This window comes from Carassius carassius, chromosome 13, assembly GCF_963082965.1.
Source record: "Carassius carassius chromosome 13, fCarCar2.1, whole genome shotgun sequence".
NCBI lineage: Eukaryota > Metazoa > Chordata > Actinopteri > Cypriniformes > Cyprinidae > Carassius > Carassius carassius.
In genome coordinates, this window is record NC_081767.1 from 27,253,480 (window position 1) to 27,268,387 (window position 14,908).

A 14,908-nucleotide genomic window follows, 5' to 3' on the forward strand; every position below is an offset into this window, starting at 1 on the left:
TGCCATGTTTTACTGATTTTCTGCTCAAAACGATTGTCAAGTATGTAACAAGACATTTCACAATATGAAAAGAATGTGTGTCTGTGGACAAAAGCAAACGGTCTCGCCTAACACCATAAAAGCAGCAGATTTCTCAGTATGCTTCACAGAAATAAACATGTCCAGCCATGAGCGATAACAGCATTCTGATTTATAAATCATGAACTCGTAAAAAATGTAGAAGTGGCTTGTTTGTGCATTAGTAAATACGTCCATTTCTTTGCTTTTAACACCAGTGAGCAAACCTATGATTGAAAGACGCCAAAGGTCAAAGCAAGTATTACATAAATATGGCCGTTCTGCTATATAGTGACTGAATATAAATAAGGTTCCTGCTCATAACAACAGCTGTTGACTGCTTTCTGACCCAAAAAACAAGATCAGATAAAAATGCTAAACGCTAGAATATTCAAGGGGGATTTAGGGGGCTTGGACACCTAGGAGAGCATGAGCTGATGTGATTCGGAGTAACATTTTTGTCCTTAAAGGAATAGTTCACCCAAAATTGACTGAAAATGTACTCAGCCTCAGGCCATCCAATATGTAGATGAGTTTGTTTCATAATCGAAACAGATTTGGGGAAATTTTGCATTACACAATTTGCACACCAGTGGATCCTCTGCAGTGAATGGGTCCCGTCAGAATAAGATTCCGAACAGCTGATAGAAACATCACAATAAACCACAAGTAACCCACAGGACCAGTCCATCAATAAGCATATTGTGAAGTGAAAAGCTGCATGTCTGTAAGAAACAAATCCATCATTAAGGCATTTAAACTTTAATCCTCTTACTGGCCAAAATTCCAGTCCATGATAAAGCTTCCTCCGTTGAAAAAGTCCATGTGTTGTCCTCTCAAACAAAATCCACCAACATATTTGTTTAGAACCATTTTGGACCATTGTGCTTGTAAATGCTGTTTGATTCAGACAAGATGAACTTTTCACTGGAGAAAGCAATCTTATGCATACAGGACTCATTTTTAGCAGGAATCAACGGTTTAAAGTTAAAAAAAAAGTCTTAATGATGGATTTGTTTCTTACAAATACACAGCTTTTCACTTGTGCTGTTGAAAGTGAAAGCTGTTAAGTGATGGACTGGAGTCTGGATTACTTGTTGATATTTTATGAGTTGTTTTTTTCAGCTGTTTGGACACTCATTCTGACGGCACCCATGCAGAGGATCCATTGGTGAGCAACTGATGTAATGCTACATTTCTCCAAATCTGTTCTAATGAAGAAACTAATTCATCTACAACTTGGATGGCCTAAAGGTGAGTAAATTTTCAGTACATGCTACTTTTTGGGTGAACTATTCCTTACAGTGTAAGACGTTCCAAATTTAAGTCTTCTTTGTCAACCTTTTATGAATAAACATGAAAAAAGCCTCTGTTTGTCAGAAGATCAGTAACTGTGAAGTATCTGGTAGAATGTTATTGTGCTATTTCACTGAACAGAGAGTGTTCGGTTGAGAGATCATATCTGTGATGAATATAGACACTAAAAAGGCCTTTGGATATATTCATATTTAATGTACCACACTGCTACACACTCAAGCAAGGGGTATATATAAAGGCAAATGCAATGAAGTTTATATTAAGACATTACATAAACACACTAATAAAGATGATATTAACATATTGTGTCTCTCAGATTTTGACTGGGATTAGAAATGCATCTGAATCTAAATAGAAGATGAAAAGCAAACACTTCCAACCTTTGTGAAATGAGCAATATGCCAGCAGCAATATGAAACTTCATTATAATTAGTTTTGGTTTGGTGAAGACAAACATTCCACATATTGCCACTGACCTCCAAATATCTCTTCTGAATTGCATTTTTTTCCCTCCCAAAACACTATGGAAATATTTTAGCTTTGCACATGGGAATTATTGTGCATATTGAGACTATAAGTCTTCCTCCTTTCTTTCATTACCATCATCACTCTGGTCTCTGCGCTATAGGAGCGTGGTGCCCACAGGGAAGGGTGCGTAAGTGGAGCGTGGTTGGGACTTTCATGAGCTGCACTTGCCATATCTCTTTTGCCTCTGATGTGCCTTATCAATTCTGTCAACATAAATCGACTAACACATCTGTCATTCAAGAGAAGTGGGTGTCTGGGAGGTCCAGTATGTAAGAATGCTGAGTACCACCTGACCCGATGAAATACTACACTTCCTCTAGTACAAACACATTTTAGTCCACTTTTTCTGTTTCTGGACATGGTGTCCTAGTGGTACTCAAAAAAGCATTTGGGAAATGTATTCACACTTTGTAAAAAATATTAATTTCTATGCATTATTATAGAATATCAAGCCAAGTAAATTTACAATACAAATGGCATTTATGTTAAAACCCATTTTGTTTAATTTTTTTTTATTATCTGTTTACTCCACTTTTAAAAAATACTTAAAATTAGTTATTTCCTTAAAATAAATAGTTTGATCTAATGCAATTACATTCATAGATTTTGGTATGGGATTTCCGTATATTTATATTTATTTAAATGTATTATTATTATTATTATTATTATTATTAATTATGATCGCAGAAACGCATAAATCAGTCAATAAATAAATAAACACATAATAAAAAACATACTTATTATTAATCTGTGAATGCATAAGTCAGTTAATAAATAAACAAAAAATGAAAAATATACTACTACTTATAATAATAATGATCAAAGAAAGGAAGAAAGAAAGAAAGAAACAAACAAACAAAGAAATAAAAAGAATGCTATAAATAAATGGATTTAAAAGAACTTGTCTAAGAACTTCATTACACAATACAAGAACTCTCTATCATACAAAAGCATACGTTATCTATAAAAACTGCACATTACATTTGCCAGCAAAGCAAAAATGAAGATAAACTCGTACATCGCCTAAGCAAGAAAATCTCATCAGCCAGGCTTTATGAAGCTCTTCTGTGTGTGCTGAGAGACTCAGAGAAGACATACGCACGAGGGAATGCAAATCCTCCCATTTACACACGGCTGCTGTACGTGGTTAGAAAACATTAAAGATGCTTGTTTTCAAAAAAAAAAAAAAAAAAAACATTCCCTCGCTTGATCGCTCCATAGTTTTTATCTTCATCATCATCATCATCATAATTATCTTCGGCAGTGCTAAGAGCTCCCTCATCCTCTAACTCACATTGAAGGCCTATTACACACATTTAGATACACCATAAGGTGTTCTTGAGCATGAGCATGAGCATCAGCTTTTCATGTTGCAGTTTATCACTTAATAACTTTTATCTTAGAAACCGACGACCCCTGTAACATCAGTATTGATTAAGGTAAACGTGAGCGGAAATATACAGCAGACTTCATGAATAGCTGAGTACACATGGTTTTGTTTAACAAGCAACATTGACATGAAAGATATTCATGAGATATGGATAAAAAGGGTTGTTTGCATAAATATGTCTATTACATATGCAGCATGTAATGGGACTGGATGTTTCAGATGCTGTCTCCTTTTCGTTCCATAATGAGAGTGATTTATTTTCCACTTTTTTATGGCGCACTGATACATATATAGTCTCATATTTTGTCTGTCTTTGCGGAGATCCAATTCTCACTTCTCTAAACTTCTTTCTAATGCATCACTAAACATTGTTGATATGGATGGGATAGACAGTTTTTCAGCCTCACAGCTGTTCGTGAGCAGATTTGAAATGTGCAACTTTTCCTTCTGCATGAAAAAAAAAATAAAAAAAATAAACTGTTTTATGGCTAGCACACAGCTTGCACACTGTAAATACATTTCACATACTGCAAAAGTCTCAGGGGAAAGGTTTTTTTTATTCCGTTGGTTGCATTAATGATTTTGTGACAGTACAAGATTCTATCACATCCCCTCAGACCCCAAAGACAGACCCTTGGTTCAGTGAGTTTCTTTATTTTGCCACTGGCCCATTGTTCCACCTGATGCTGCCCTGGAAGACAGTCCAATTGACTACAGCAACTTGGGCTGATACCAAATGTTTCTCAGTCTGTATTACTCTCTGTATATTCACAGTATCTCTTTCTCTCTTTCACTCACTGTCTGTTTTCTATTTCTGTACTTTTCTACATTTCACTTTTGCTCTAGCTTGCTCCAGCTAATTTAACTTATACTTGGCACTGTGTAATACAAACATTGTTGACTCTGATAAATTGCTTGTGCTGCTCCTCATTTGTAAGTCGCTTTAGATAAAAGCATCTGCTAAATGCCTAAATCTAAATGCCATGAAGTTATATTCTGCACAAAAAAACAACAACAAAAAACACAACTCTTAAATGTATGAAAACTATTTATGTAAAGCACTCCTGCACGTAAGGTATACATTTTATAATTTCCAGCATTCCCTGGACACCCATGAGCTTTAACTGTGCTATTTGCCATGCTCTACTACCGTTTCTACCCAACTGCATTAATAATCTGTATCAGGTTGCGGCTCACTTGAGCTCCACTTTCTCCCATTGGAAGTCATTGCATTTCAGTTAAACTCTGCTCAACTCTGTCGCATCGCCTACAGGCACTTTTCCACACTGTGTCTCAAATCACCAGCTCTCATTGAAAATGAATGATTTCCGGGACTTTCTACTCCATCTCTGCTGAAGCTTATGGCTAGTGTCAAAAGTATAAGATAAAGTCAAAGAAAGAATCCACAGAGTGATTAACTAGCTTTGTGATGATGATAATTAGAGCTGTTGAACTATTAGACAAATTGTTTAAATTGATACAAATCTTCTTTGAAAATCTTAAAAAAAAAAAATGAAGTAACAGTTGAGCTCAAGGATGTGAATGGGATGTAATCAGAAGGGTGTCTGAGTCACAAGGGAAAGCACAGTGGGGGTGTGGAGTGTGTGGTTGCTCACTGCAGTGGTCACACTGTGAGACAGACTCTGAGAGGACACACAGGACTCGAGCAGATGGCTCTTTTATCACTCTGCTTTGGCATGCTGAGAAAGCTTTAGTGCAAAGACCTATAAGAATAAACGACTTATATAAGCGTAATGTAACAGCACATTAACTAGTGAATTTCTTAAGAACAAAAAAAAAAACCTTTCTAAGCTTTTTACATTCATCAATGCTTTTAAATATTTTATTTTTTGATTCAAAGTGGCCACAAAAAGTTTTTGGACATGCACAAAAACTTTGGAAGTCACATTAAGAACATCACTGCACTGGATTCAAAATGAATGACAAATGATTAGTGTTTCTCGGAAATAACTTCACTAACTGGTCCCAAGGTGATTGTTAGTGCAAGGTTCCTTTCCTTTAGTTTTCTTTCTTTCTTTACACCAAGGATGCATTTATTTGATCAAATACACCTTTGATGAAAGGCAAGTTGTGATGATTATTCCTTTGATGAAAATGTTGAATTTTAGGCTGTCATTATTCCAGTCTGCAGTGACACTATCTATCTATCTATCTATCTATCTATCTATCTATCTATCTATCTATCTATCTATCTATCTATCTATCTATCTATCTATCTATCTATCCATCTATCCATCTATCTATCTATCTATCTATCTAACTGTGCTTGTGCTATATCTATTTAAGATAAAAGTCATGAAAAGGTGATGTGAAAAAAATATCAACAACCTATAGGTTATATTCAGACACCTTATGAATACTGCACAATACTGCATAAAACCTATTGAAAAACTATTAACATGACATGCACTTGAATCTGACATACTCCCTTTCCAGCAACCACTGAGTTCTCAATCAGGCCTAGATGGACTGTAGAGAAACAGTCCATCACACAACCACATACTGTATTTTTCGGACTATAAGTCGCACCTGAGTATGAGTCGCATCAGTCCAAAAATACGTCATGACGAGGGAAAAAACATATATAAGTCGCACTGGACTATAAGTCGCATTCATTAAGAACTAATGACCAAGAGAAAACATTACCGTCTACAGCCATGAGAGGGCGCTCTATGCTGCTCAGTGGTAGACTACAGGAGCAATGAGCAGCATAGAGCGCCCTCTGGCGGCTGTAGACGGTAATGTTTTCTCTTGGTTCATTTCTCTCGGTTCATGTCAAATTAATTTTGATAAATAAGTCCCACCTGACTATAAGTCGCAGGACCAGCCAAACTATGAAATAAAGTGTGACTTATAGTCTGGAAAATACGGTATACAGTTGACATTCCGTCAACATAACAAGGGAGAAAATTGATCTGCAATTAAAGGCAGGCCCTCTTTCTTCACGGAAAGCTCAGCTGAAACCTGACAATGAAGAGCCGATTAAACCTGCAAGTCCCTCTAGAACAAAAACCTCTGATTAGCCTCATGGGTTCCTTTTAATGAGAAACTTGGATTGAAAGAACTCTCTACCTCTGCTTTGACAATGCCTAGATCACCCTTTCACCAGTAATGCATCAGGGCCTTACATCGTTCTTTATGTCAAAGTCCCCCTTTTGTATGAAGAGAGGATGTGTGATTACGTTCTATTTCTTCCTTGAAAACTGCACAAGTGGACATGACAGGATTTGCATTATTAGAGATACGAATGTTCTTCCATCTTCATTTCAGACTTCAACGTCCAAGGGCAGAAAAAAAAGATTCTCTAGTGTCTGCAGAAACCAATCAGTGTCAATTTAGCCCAGCAGATGGGGGACGATAATTTGAGAGTCCACTGTGTGTGTTTTGCTTTGTCTTATTAGTTTGGTAAAGCAACCAACCAAAGCACTTGTTCTCCACAAGCCCAAGACAATATGCAATGGGCAACAGCTACTTGTTTCTCTCAACTGAAAAATCACCTCTTCGATCTCTTAAGAGCATGTCTTAACACAGAAGTGCACAGAAGTCAAGCCTCCTTTTATCTTATAGCACTTGAGCGCAGAGGAGGTGGAAATATGCTGTTTTGCAGAGTGAGAAGCAGTGGAGAAACCAAAGCTGTGGATGATAAGAATCATGATGTACTATAGGCTTTCTGGATAGATCTCATTGCAACGACATTAGGCCACCATGGCCGCCACGTAGACCTTCAGGGTGGAGTGGGTCAACCCTGCGGAGAGCCTGCAGGAACTCCAGCACTGTACCAACCGGCGCAGTTAACTGGGTCGAACTGGCGGTCTTCTCCCGGCGAGAGAGCATGCAGCAGCAGCGAGCTCTGTCTCAGAGGGCGAAGAAACCGCAGCGTGGGTTTCCAAGCCTCGAGAACGAGCTCTAGATCTAGTGAACACGGGTGGAGATAGGACGAGCCGTCTCCAACCCGTTCGCCAGATCATGTGTGATTCCCGCTATCGCGGTCGCCACCATATCTCAGCAGCAGCGCGACCGCAAATGCAAGATCGCATACATGGACACACTCCTCGGAGCGTGCCCAGCGAGAGCCGAGCGCTTAACAGCAAGAAAAGCACAATCAGCCCCCCGAGAGCCAACTACGCGAGCTCCACTACTCATTAATGCTGCTTATTATTCAAACTGCATTTTGGTGCATTGTCTGACGCTGAGCCAGAGAGAGACGCGCACTGCTCTTGTCATATTATCACAACTATGCAGTGTTATTAACCACATAATGTATATTTTAGGTTTCAGACATTTAAATACACACAAAGACTAGTAAAAAAATACATTTAGAGTTTGAAAAATACACGCATATGTCTATGGAAGCAACAATAACAATCCATTCAAATTAAATTTGCAGATGTGCTTTATTCATATCAAGATACACATAGTGTAAGTAACTATAAAATTCACTCTATTCTTTATACAGCTTACTGGCCACTTATTACTTGTATTAGATCCATCTGTCATTCAGTGTTATTGTAGACGCGGTGTGTCACGTGACCAACCTGACGCGTCGCCATGGAAACAGTAAGGGGAAATTTCTAAAATAACGGTCATCTTAAAAAAAACTAACTCTGGGGGGACCGCTAGAATATTTTAAACTCACCACTGAAAAGGTTAAGGAAGAAGACTGGGACTTGCCCGTCTACATTCCTTCCAGCAGATCCGAAAGTGAAACCCACGAGCACAACCACCGCTCCGCCTTGGTGAAAGCGGGGCTGGCACCCCGAGAAACGCCAGTGAAGGCTCCCTCTTCAAAGAGACGCTGCTCGTGCTTTTATGCTTCCTGGTCTCTGACGTCACCCGCCTATGACGTCTCGCCCATCCATTGGACTGATTACACACATTATTCAGAGACGTCACACTGGAGGCATTCCCCAAAGCGTTCTCGACGCAGCTAGAGTTCCTGAAGAGAAACCTGATTCTACTTCAAAGTACAGTGCCAGAGAGGATCTTCTGGGAATGAAACACCTATCTGCTGATATCTGTCTCTCACTTGGAGCTTTCTTCCAAAAGAAAAGTGTCTAAATTGGAGAGCACCAATTTTGGACACGACAGTGCCACAGGCAAACATTTGTGGACTTCCCTTAACTTTTGCTCTTCTCAGTTGGTAAAGGAAAGATATATCTAAAAATGAAGTGAAACTCTGAACAGTTCAAAGAAAAAACAAAAATTATATTAATCTGAATGATAAAAGATGCTAACCACATTCACAAAACATTCCTATAATATATGAGGAAAAAAAATCTATTGACTTAAAAAAACTTTATAAATAAATAAATAAATACATACATTAATTTATTGACAGACATAGATAGATATTTAGAAAAATGTGGGTAAACAAATAGTGGCTGGTCCGCATTGAATTAAATGGGGACCAGAAACTTTGGTGACTGAATTTAAATTTTCAGGTGTATAAAATATTTTTACTAATCAGGCCTTTGATGAAGGATTGTTCAATTCTAATACACTAGCTACAACATAAACAATTTTACATTAGATTAGCATGGACTAAACAACAATCAAAAACTAGTGCCCCGGAGCTAGATTGGTCGCACTGAAGTGCTGATTACAGTTCTTCCCGCTACAATGCGGATGTTCAAAGGTCTCTGAGGCATATGCTAATGCTCCAAGCAAACTTCTCATGCATACATAAAGAGCCTTTTATATTTTGCAGCAACATTCATGATAATACATTGCCTGCCCTAAATGACAAGTGCACATCAGCAGTTGAGTATTTAAATAAAATGCAAAGACGTGGGCAACTGTGACATAAAATGAAAGCACAGCATGTGACAACTGCATGCTGTTCTTTAGAAGAGGAGTAGTGTTGAGCTACCTGATGGTATTTATGTTTCCAGGTGAAATTCAATGACTATATTGTTTAACTAGATGCAGGAAGATGTGCCCTACATAGAAGTCGCCTTCTTTAAGGCACATTTTCATGTGAAGGAGGGAGCGAAGTTGAGAAAGAAATGCAATTTTAGCCTTACACGCCAGAACATAAATCTGTTACAGTTCTGTTACTTTACAAACTCCAGAATCGGTAAGACATGTAGCATTATTTGAAAAAAAAGGAGAGAATTATAAAAAGCATTTTAACGCACTCCCTGATAAAAAAAATTAATAGACATGCTTTTGGTGCTCAATAAATATTTCTTATTATTATCTATGTTGAAAACAGCTGTGGTGCTTAATATTTTGTGCAATGTTGGGGTAAGTAGGTTTATTTATTTATGAATTCTACAAGGATACATTAAATTGATAAAAATGACAGAAAATACACTTATAATGTTTATACTAATAAATAAAAAGAGTAGTATGAGCACAACTTTATGCAGCTAACCAAACTTAGGAGACAGGACATAAACATGGTGGGCAGACTACTCTCTCTTTCTCTCTCTCTCTCTCTCTCTCTCTCTCTCACACACACACACACACACATACACACACACACAACCTGAAGAATGATGGAATGGGTGAACATCTGCTGGCGCAGTGGGGAATGAAGAAACAAGAAAAATGTCCCTGTGTCTCACACCAAAACAACTGATTATACCCTCTAAATGACGGACCCTCTGCCAATGTTGAAATAGCGCAGCCCCTCCATCTCCACCCATCTGAGCTGAGCTCCAGCAGGTGTTGTAAGGACTTGAATCATTAACCTCAGGCTGACAGACAAGTCTGAGCCCACCAGGCTCAGAAAAGTGTAGCACTTCAGCAACTCCCAACCACTCCAGTGAGTCTGCAACTTCACACACTGGGAGCTGCAAAATGGATCAATTTATTTCAGCTGCAGGTTAGAGGTCTGTAGGACAGATTTTTCCATACTGCTACCACAGAAATTTAGTCTATGTTCTGGACTTAAAAGGATTTTCTTCCCACATACTCTAAGCACCATTGTTGCAATCCCACATTATTAATAACGTCAAAAAAGCTTATATATATGTGTGTGTGTGTGTGTGTGTGTGTGTGTGATGGGAAATTTCTTTCAAAAACATTTTTTAATCGTCCCCAAATTTTGTACATTGAAGTTGTATCGAAATCATCAACCAACTTTTAACTTTCAACAAAAATATTATCTTTGGAATATAGCTGATCTACTCCTTTAAAACAAAGTCATATGTGTAAAACACAAGGATAGAAAAGCAGTGTACAAGCACACACAGACTAAACTACATCAACTCTCCACCCAGTCTTATCTACTCTCTCCTCTATCTGCTCAGCATCTTCTCATTTTCCCTCTCCCTTCTATCATTCTTGTTCAATCAACACTCTCGCCTTCTCAGTGGTCAGTGGTCAGACAGAGAGAGAGAGAGAGGCAACAATCATCTGAGCCCTTGAAATAAAGACATGGGACTCCAGTCCAGATCAATAGCCTGATAGTGACCACTATGACTTTCATGTCATGCAATTATCGGACGGTCAAGGAATAGGGAGTCTGTGATAGATTAGATCTGCCTGGGATACCAGGGAAACACGGGATGCGCAAAATCCAGCGCTGTACACACACACACACACAGAGCCACACAAAAGGAAAAGCATAATGTTAACACCGTGTTGGAGGTGCCGATACAAACTCTCACCACATAATATGTAATAAAGACAAATATTAGACTGAGAGATTAAAAGACAAGCCATTCAGATCAAATGCAGTGTTGTAGTCGAGACCAGCTCAAGACCATATTTTCATGGTCTCAACTACAACACTGATCAAGTTATTCACTGGAAAAAAAAATTTCATATATATATAAATATATATATATATATATATAAATATATATATATATATATATATATATATATATATATATATATATATATATATATATATATATATATATATATATATATTTGAATAGTGAATTTTCATTTATGGGTGAACTACCCTTTAACAGTGCACAAAAATACGGCAACTATTCCCACCAGATTCTAGTGAACTAGTAAACAGAGAAGGTTAATGCAGAAAGTGACCCCAAAGCAAACATCATTTTGGGCATTTGACATTTATTGAAATAAGCTTCTGGTCTGCATCTGAAATGTCTACATCTCAATGCAAATAACAACTCTGAAATATGACACATAGCTGCAGTCACCGTAACCTTTTCAAAACCTCAGCAAACAATGATTAATAACTTATTATGAGTATGAAATCAAACCATTATCGATCTTAAGTTACAATTGGATTTGCATATATAATCAGATTGATGTCTGAGCTGTGCCATACTTATATGTTATTTGCACTTTGCTGTGGGGTTCACCTGTCTTGATATCCTCTCCATTGTAAAGGAAGCCACTTGCATTTCTCTGGCCTCACAAATTGGGGAAGAGTGTAAATTGAGGAAGGTGGTGATGACATGAAGACCAGCTCAGAGTCAACAGTACTGGATATACAGCACATCTCATCCATACCGCCAATAATTCTAAGTATTTGAATAAGTCTTTTTCTGAAATCCTCAGAAATCTCCTTTGTTCGTTCCATGATTCCCTTCCACAAACACGATCAGACTTTGATAGATCTCTGTTGTCTAAATAAAACAGGGCATGCATTTGCACACATCCCACTTTTTAAAAACACCTCTGAACAAATGGACTCTAATTTCACCTTAACAAACTTTTGCCACTCACAGATATGTAATACTAATGATATTTTGGGTGATATGTATGCAGAAATATCGAAATTTCTAAAGGGTTCACAAACTTTAAAGCTGCACTTGTGTATGTATGTACTGTGTGTATGCATGTGAACACACAAATGCCTTTTTTTTGGGAAATAAATGAATACTTTTATTCAGCAAGAATGCATTAATAAAAAAATTAAAAAAATCTAACTCAAATGTTTAAAATAATTCTGTTTTTATTCATCAAAGAATCCTGAAAGTAAACAGTATTTATTTGAAACAGAAATATTTGGTAAAATATTAAATGTCAACTTACCGACCTCAAACTTTTGAAAAGTAACGTAAATGAAAAAATTATAATAATAATTATTATTATTTCTTTTTTATTTTTGAAATGAAACTGTATAACTGACAGCAAACTCAATCTGATTTAGAATACACACTTTTCCAGAACCATTAAATTCCCATAAAATCAACTGCCATTCTACTTTTATTTTCTTGTATCCTATTTATCTCAGAAATATGTCACATTAAATATTCTTTGGGAAGTCGTGGCCTAATGGTTAGAGAGTCAGACTCCCAATCGAAAGGTTGTGAGTTCGAGTCCCGGGCCGGCAGGAATTGTGGGTGGGGGGAGTGCATGTACAGTTCTCTCTCCACCCTCAATACCACGACTTAGGTGCCCTTGAGCAAGGCATCGAACCCCCAACTGCTCCCCGGGCGCCGCAGCATAAATGGCTTCCCACTGCTCCGGGTGTGTGCTCACAGTGTGTGTGTGTGTTCACTGCTCTGTGTGTGTGCACTTCGGATGGGTTAGATGCAGAGCACAAATTCTGAGTATGGGTCACCATACTTGGCTGAATGTCACTTCACTTCACTTCATTATAGATGTAAAATAGGCTGTAAATGCTGTTTCACTTTGACTTTTGGCAAGAAAGAAAGAAAGAAAGAAAGAAAGAAAGAAAATGTTGTGGTGAATAATTCTCCCTAAAAATGCTGTAGATGAGGTACAGTATACAGTGCAGTGTGTGCTGTTTGTGTACTGCACAATTTGTCAAATGTGGGTCATTTGATTCATCGCCAGCAAATCTGCATACTGCACATCCCACAGAGTATGCACACTGCACAAATAATAAGAGTAGCATGGTTGTACACCATTCCAAACACACCTTGACCGATGTAAATAGAGGAAAAATGCATTCAGCCCTTACTGATTCCCCTTAAAAAGCATATATGAATATGAATCAGTATGAAAAAACATATTGAAAACCTGTAAATAAGGGCACTTTTGATCTGTTTTGATTGGCTTGTTTCGTTTAATGGATCTTTCATTTGTCAAATGCCACATCCAACCTTTCTACAGACAAACAGACTGAGAAAGAAAAAGGGAAGAGAACAGGAACCTTTCTTCTTCTAATACCTCTAAGTGTCCCTGCCAGATGACATTGAGAAGTGACTCATTCAGAGGTTAATTAAATGTTGTTTATGCCACGTGAGATAAATTAATATACTACCCAGAGAGCACTAATCCAACGACTGTGTTCTCTGACCTGCAAAAGTGTGTAATTTCCTGTAGCGAGAGAATAATCCATGACCACGCCACCTCAGCTGTGTTAAACACAGTTGATGACCTCCAAAAAGAACCCTAGAAAATGGGCTGACTGTGATATTGGTATAGTTTCGACAGCAATTGAGAAGAAAAAAGAATAATGATTTGTATGCGTAATGTCTATGCCATTTATAAAAGGTTTAGTGCCAATTATTAGCCCAGGAAGCTAGTTGCTCCATTGGCCAGCCTTCTCTCAGACACATCATAACATTTTCCACAGTGAAACAAGTAGCATAATGCTGCTTGATCTGACATCTCAGAAACATTATAACATGTCGAGACCTTCATTTTTACAGTGCTGTTTCATCGTACAAAGCCTTGTTGAAATGAAAATCTCGCCAATACATGTTCAGAGTGTGTTTCTTCACAAAAACAAAATAAAAAATAAGAAAGTTGATTTATTAAGTCTATTTTTGTCACATTTCCCCAAAAGAAAACTGTAATGTATCTGGACTTTTTACATTTGAGTTTCTAATCTTCATGATTCTTAATGACCATCTTAATTAAATTCTCATTACGTTCATAAAATATTAGGGCTGGTAAGTGATTAAAATTTGAAATCTAATTAATTACATGATGTGGTGATTTGGAGATCACACATCAGATTTGGAGAAAGGATTATTTAAACTCATTGTTGTGCAAAGCATCAAACTAAAACTGCCAGTAGGTTGTGGAAATGTCTTAATGATTAAGTCATTGAGTCATTTATTCATTCATTTGATTCGTTCAAATGGCTGATTCATTCAGGAGTGAAGTAAATGGTTCTTTATGAATGTTTCCTTTATGAATAGCCCTACAAAAAAAAAAAAAAAAAAAAGAAAAAAAAAAAATATATAACATATATATATATATTAAATGTTGTATAAACAATTTTCACTGAAATTCCTAGTACATTTCGCCAATATTTATTATAATTGATCCTCCACATTTTCCCAGTAAATGTCAAAAAATGAGTGATTTGTCACCCAGTAAATGTAGTGATGAGTGACTAAATCACATCACTTTACCTGACATCAGAAGTTATTACATCGCATTTGACATCACCTCATGCAAAAAAAATGTCCTACCGTTATCTGTGGCCATGAAGAGAGCAGTGTACCGGTTGTTGTGAACGTGTGGAGACTCCCGGTCCAGTACGGCTCTAGTGGTGACGTTGCCTTTGAAGGGGTTCACGATCAGCCAGTCTGCTGGGTCTCTCAATACAGAGAACCTGAAGGGCACACATGACACACATGAAACTCTTAGAATGGGTCTAACTTTTAAAGTTTGCCAAATCACAAGCATTTCAAAATTTCTTTCAGATTAACTGACCACTTTTTACAGGGACAATCACCC

The 14,908-nt window shown here is 37.4% G+C and overlaps 1 protein-coding gene across 1 annotated transcript in view; it reads right to left on the bottom strand.

Annotated features, from left to right (window-relative positions):
- The window catches only part of cdh13 (cadherin 13, H-cadherin (heart)), a 353,836-nt gene that overhangs the window by 9,166 nt on the left and 329,762 nt on the right, over positions 1–14,908 (bottom strand). The window contains exon 11 of the mRNA XM_059565191.1: positions 14,641–14,783. Coding sequence (XP_059421174.1) covers positions 14,641–14,783 — 143 coding nt within the window. The remainder of the gene's footprint in view (positions 1–14,640; positions 14,784–14,908) is intronic.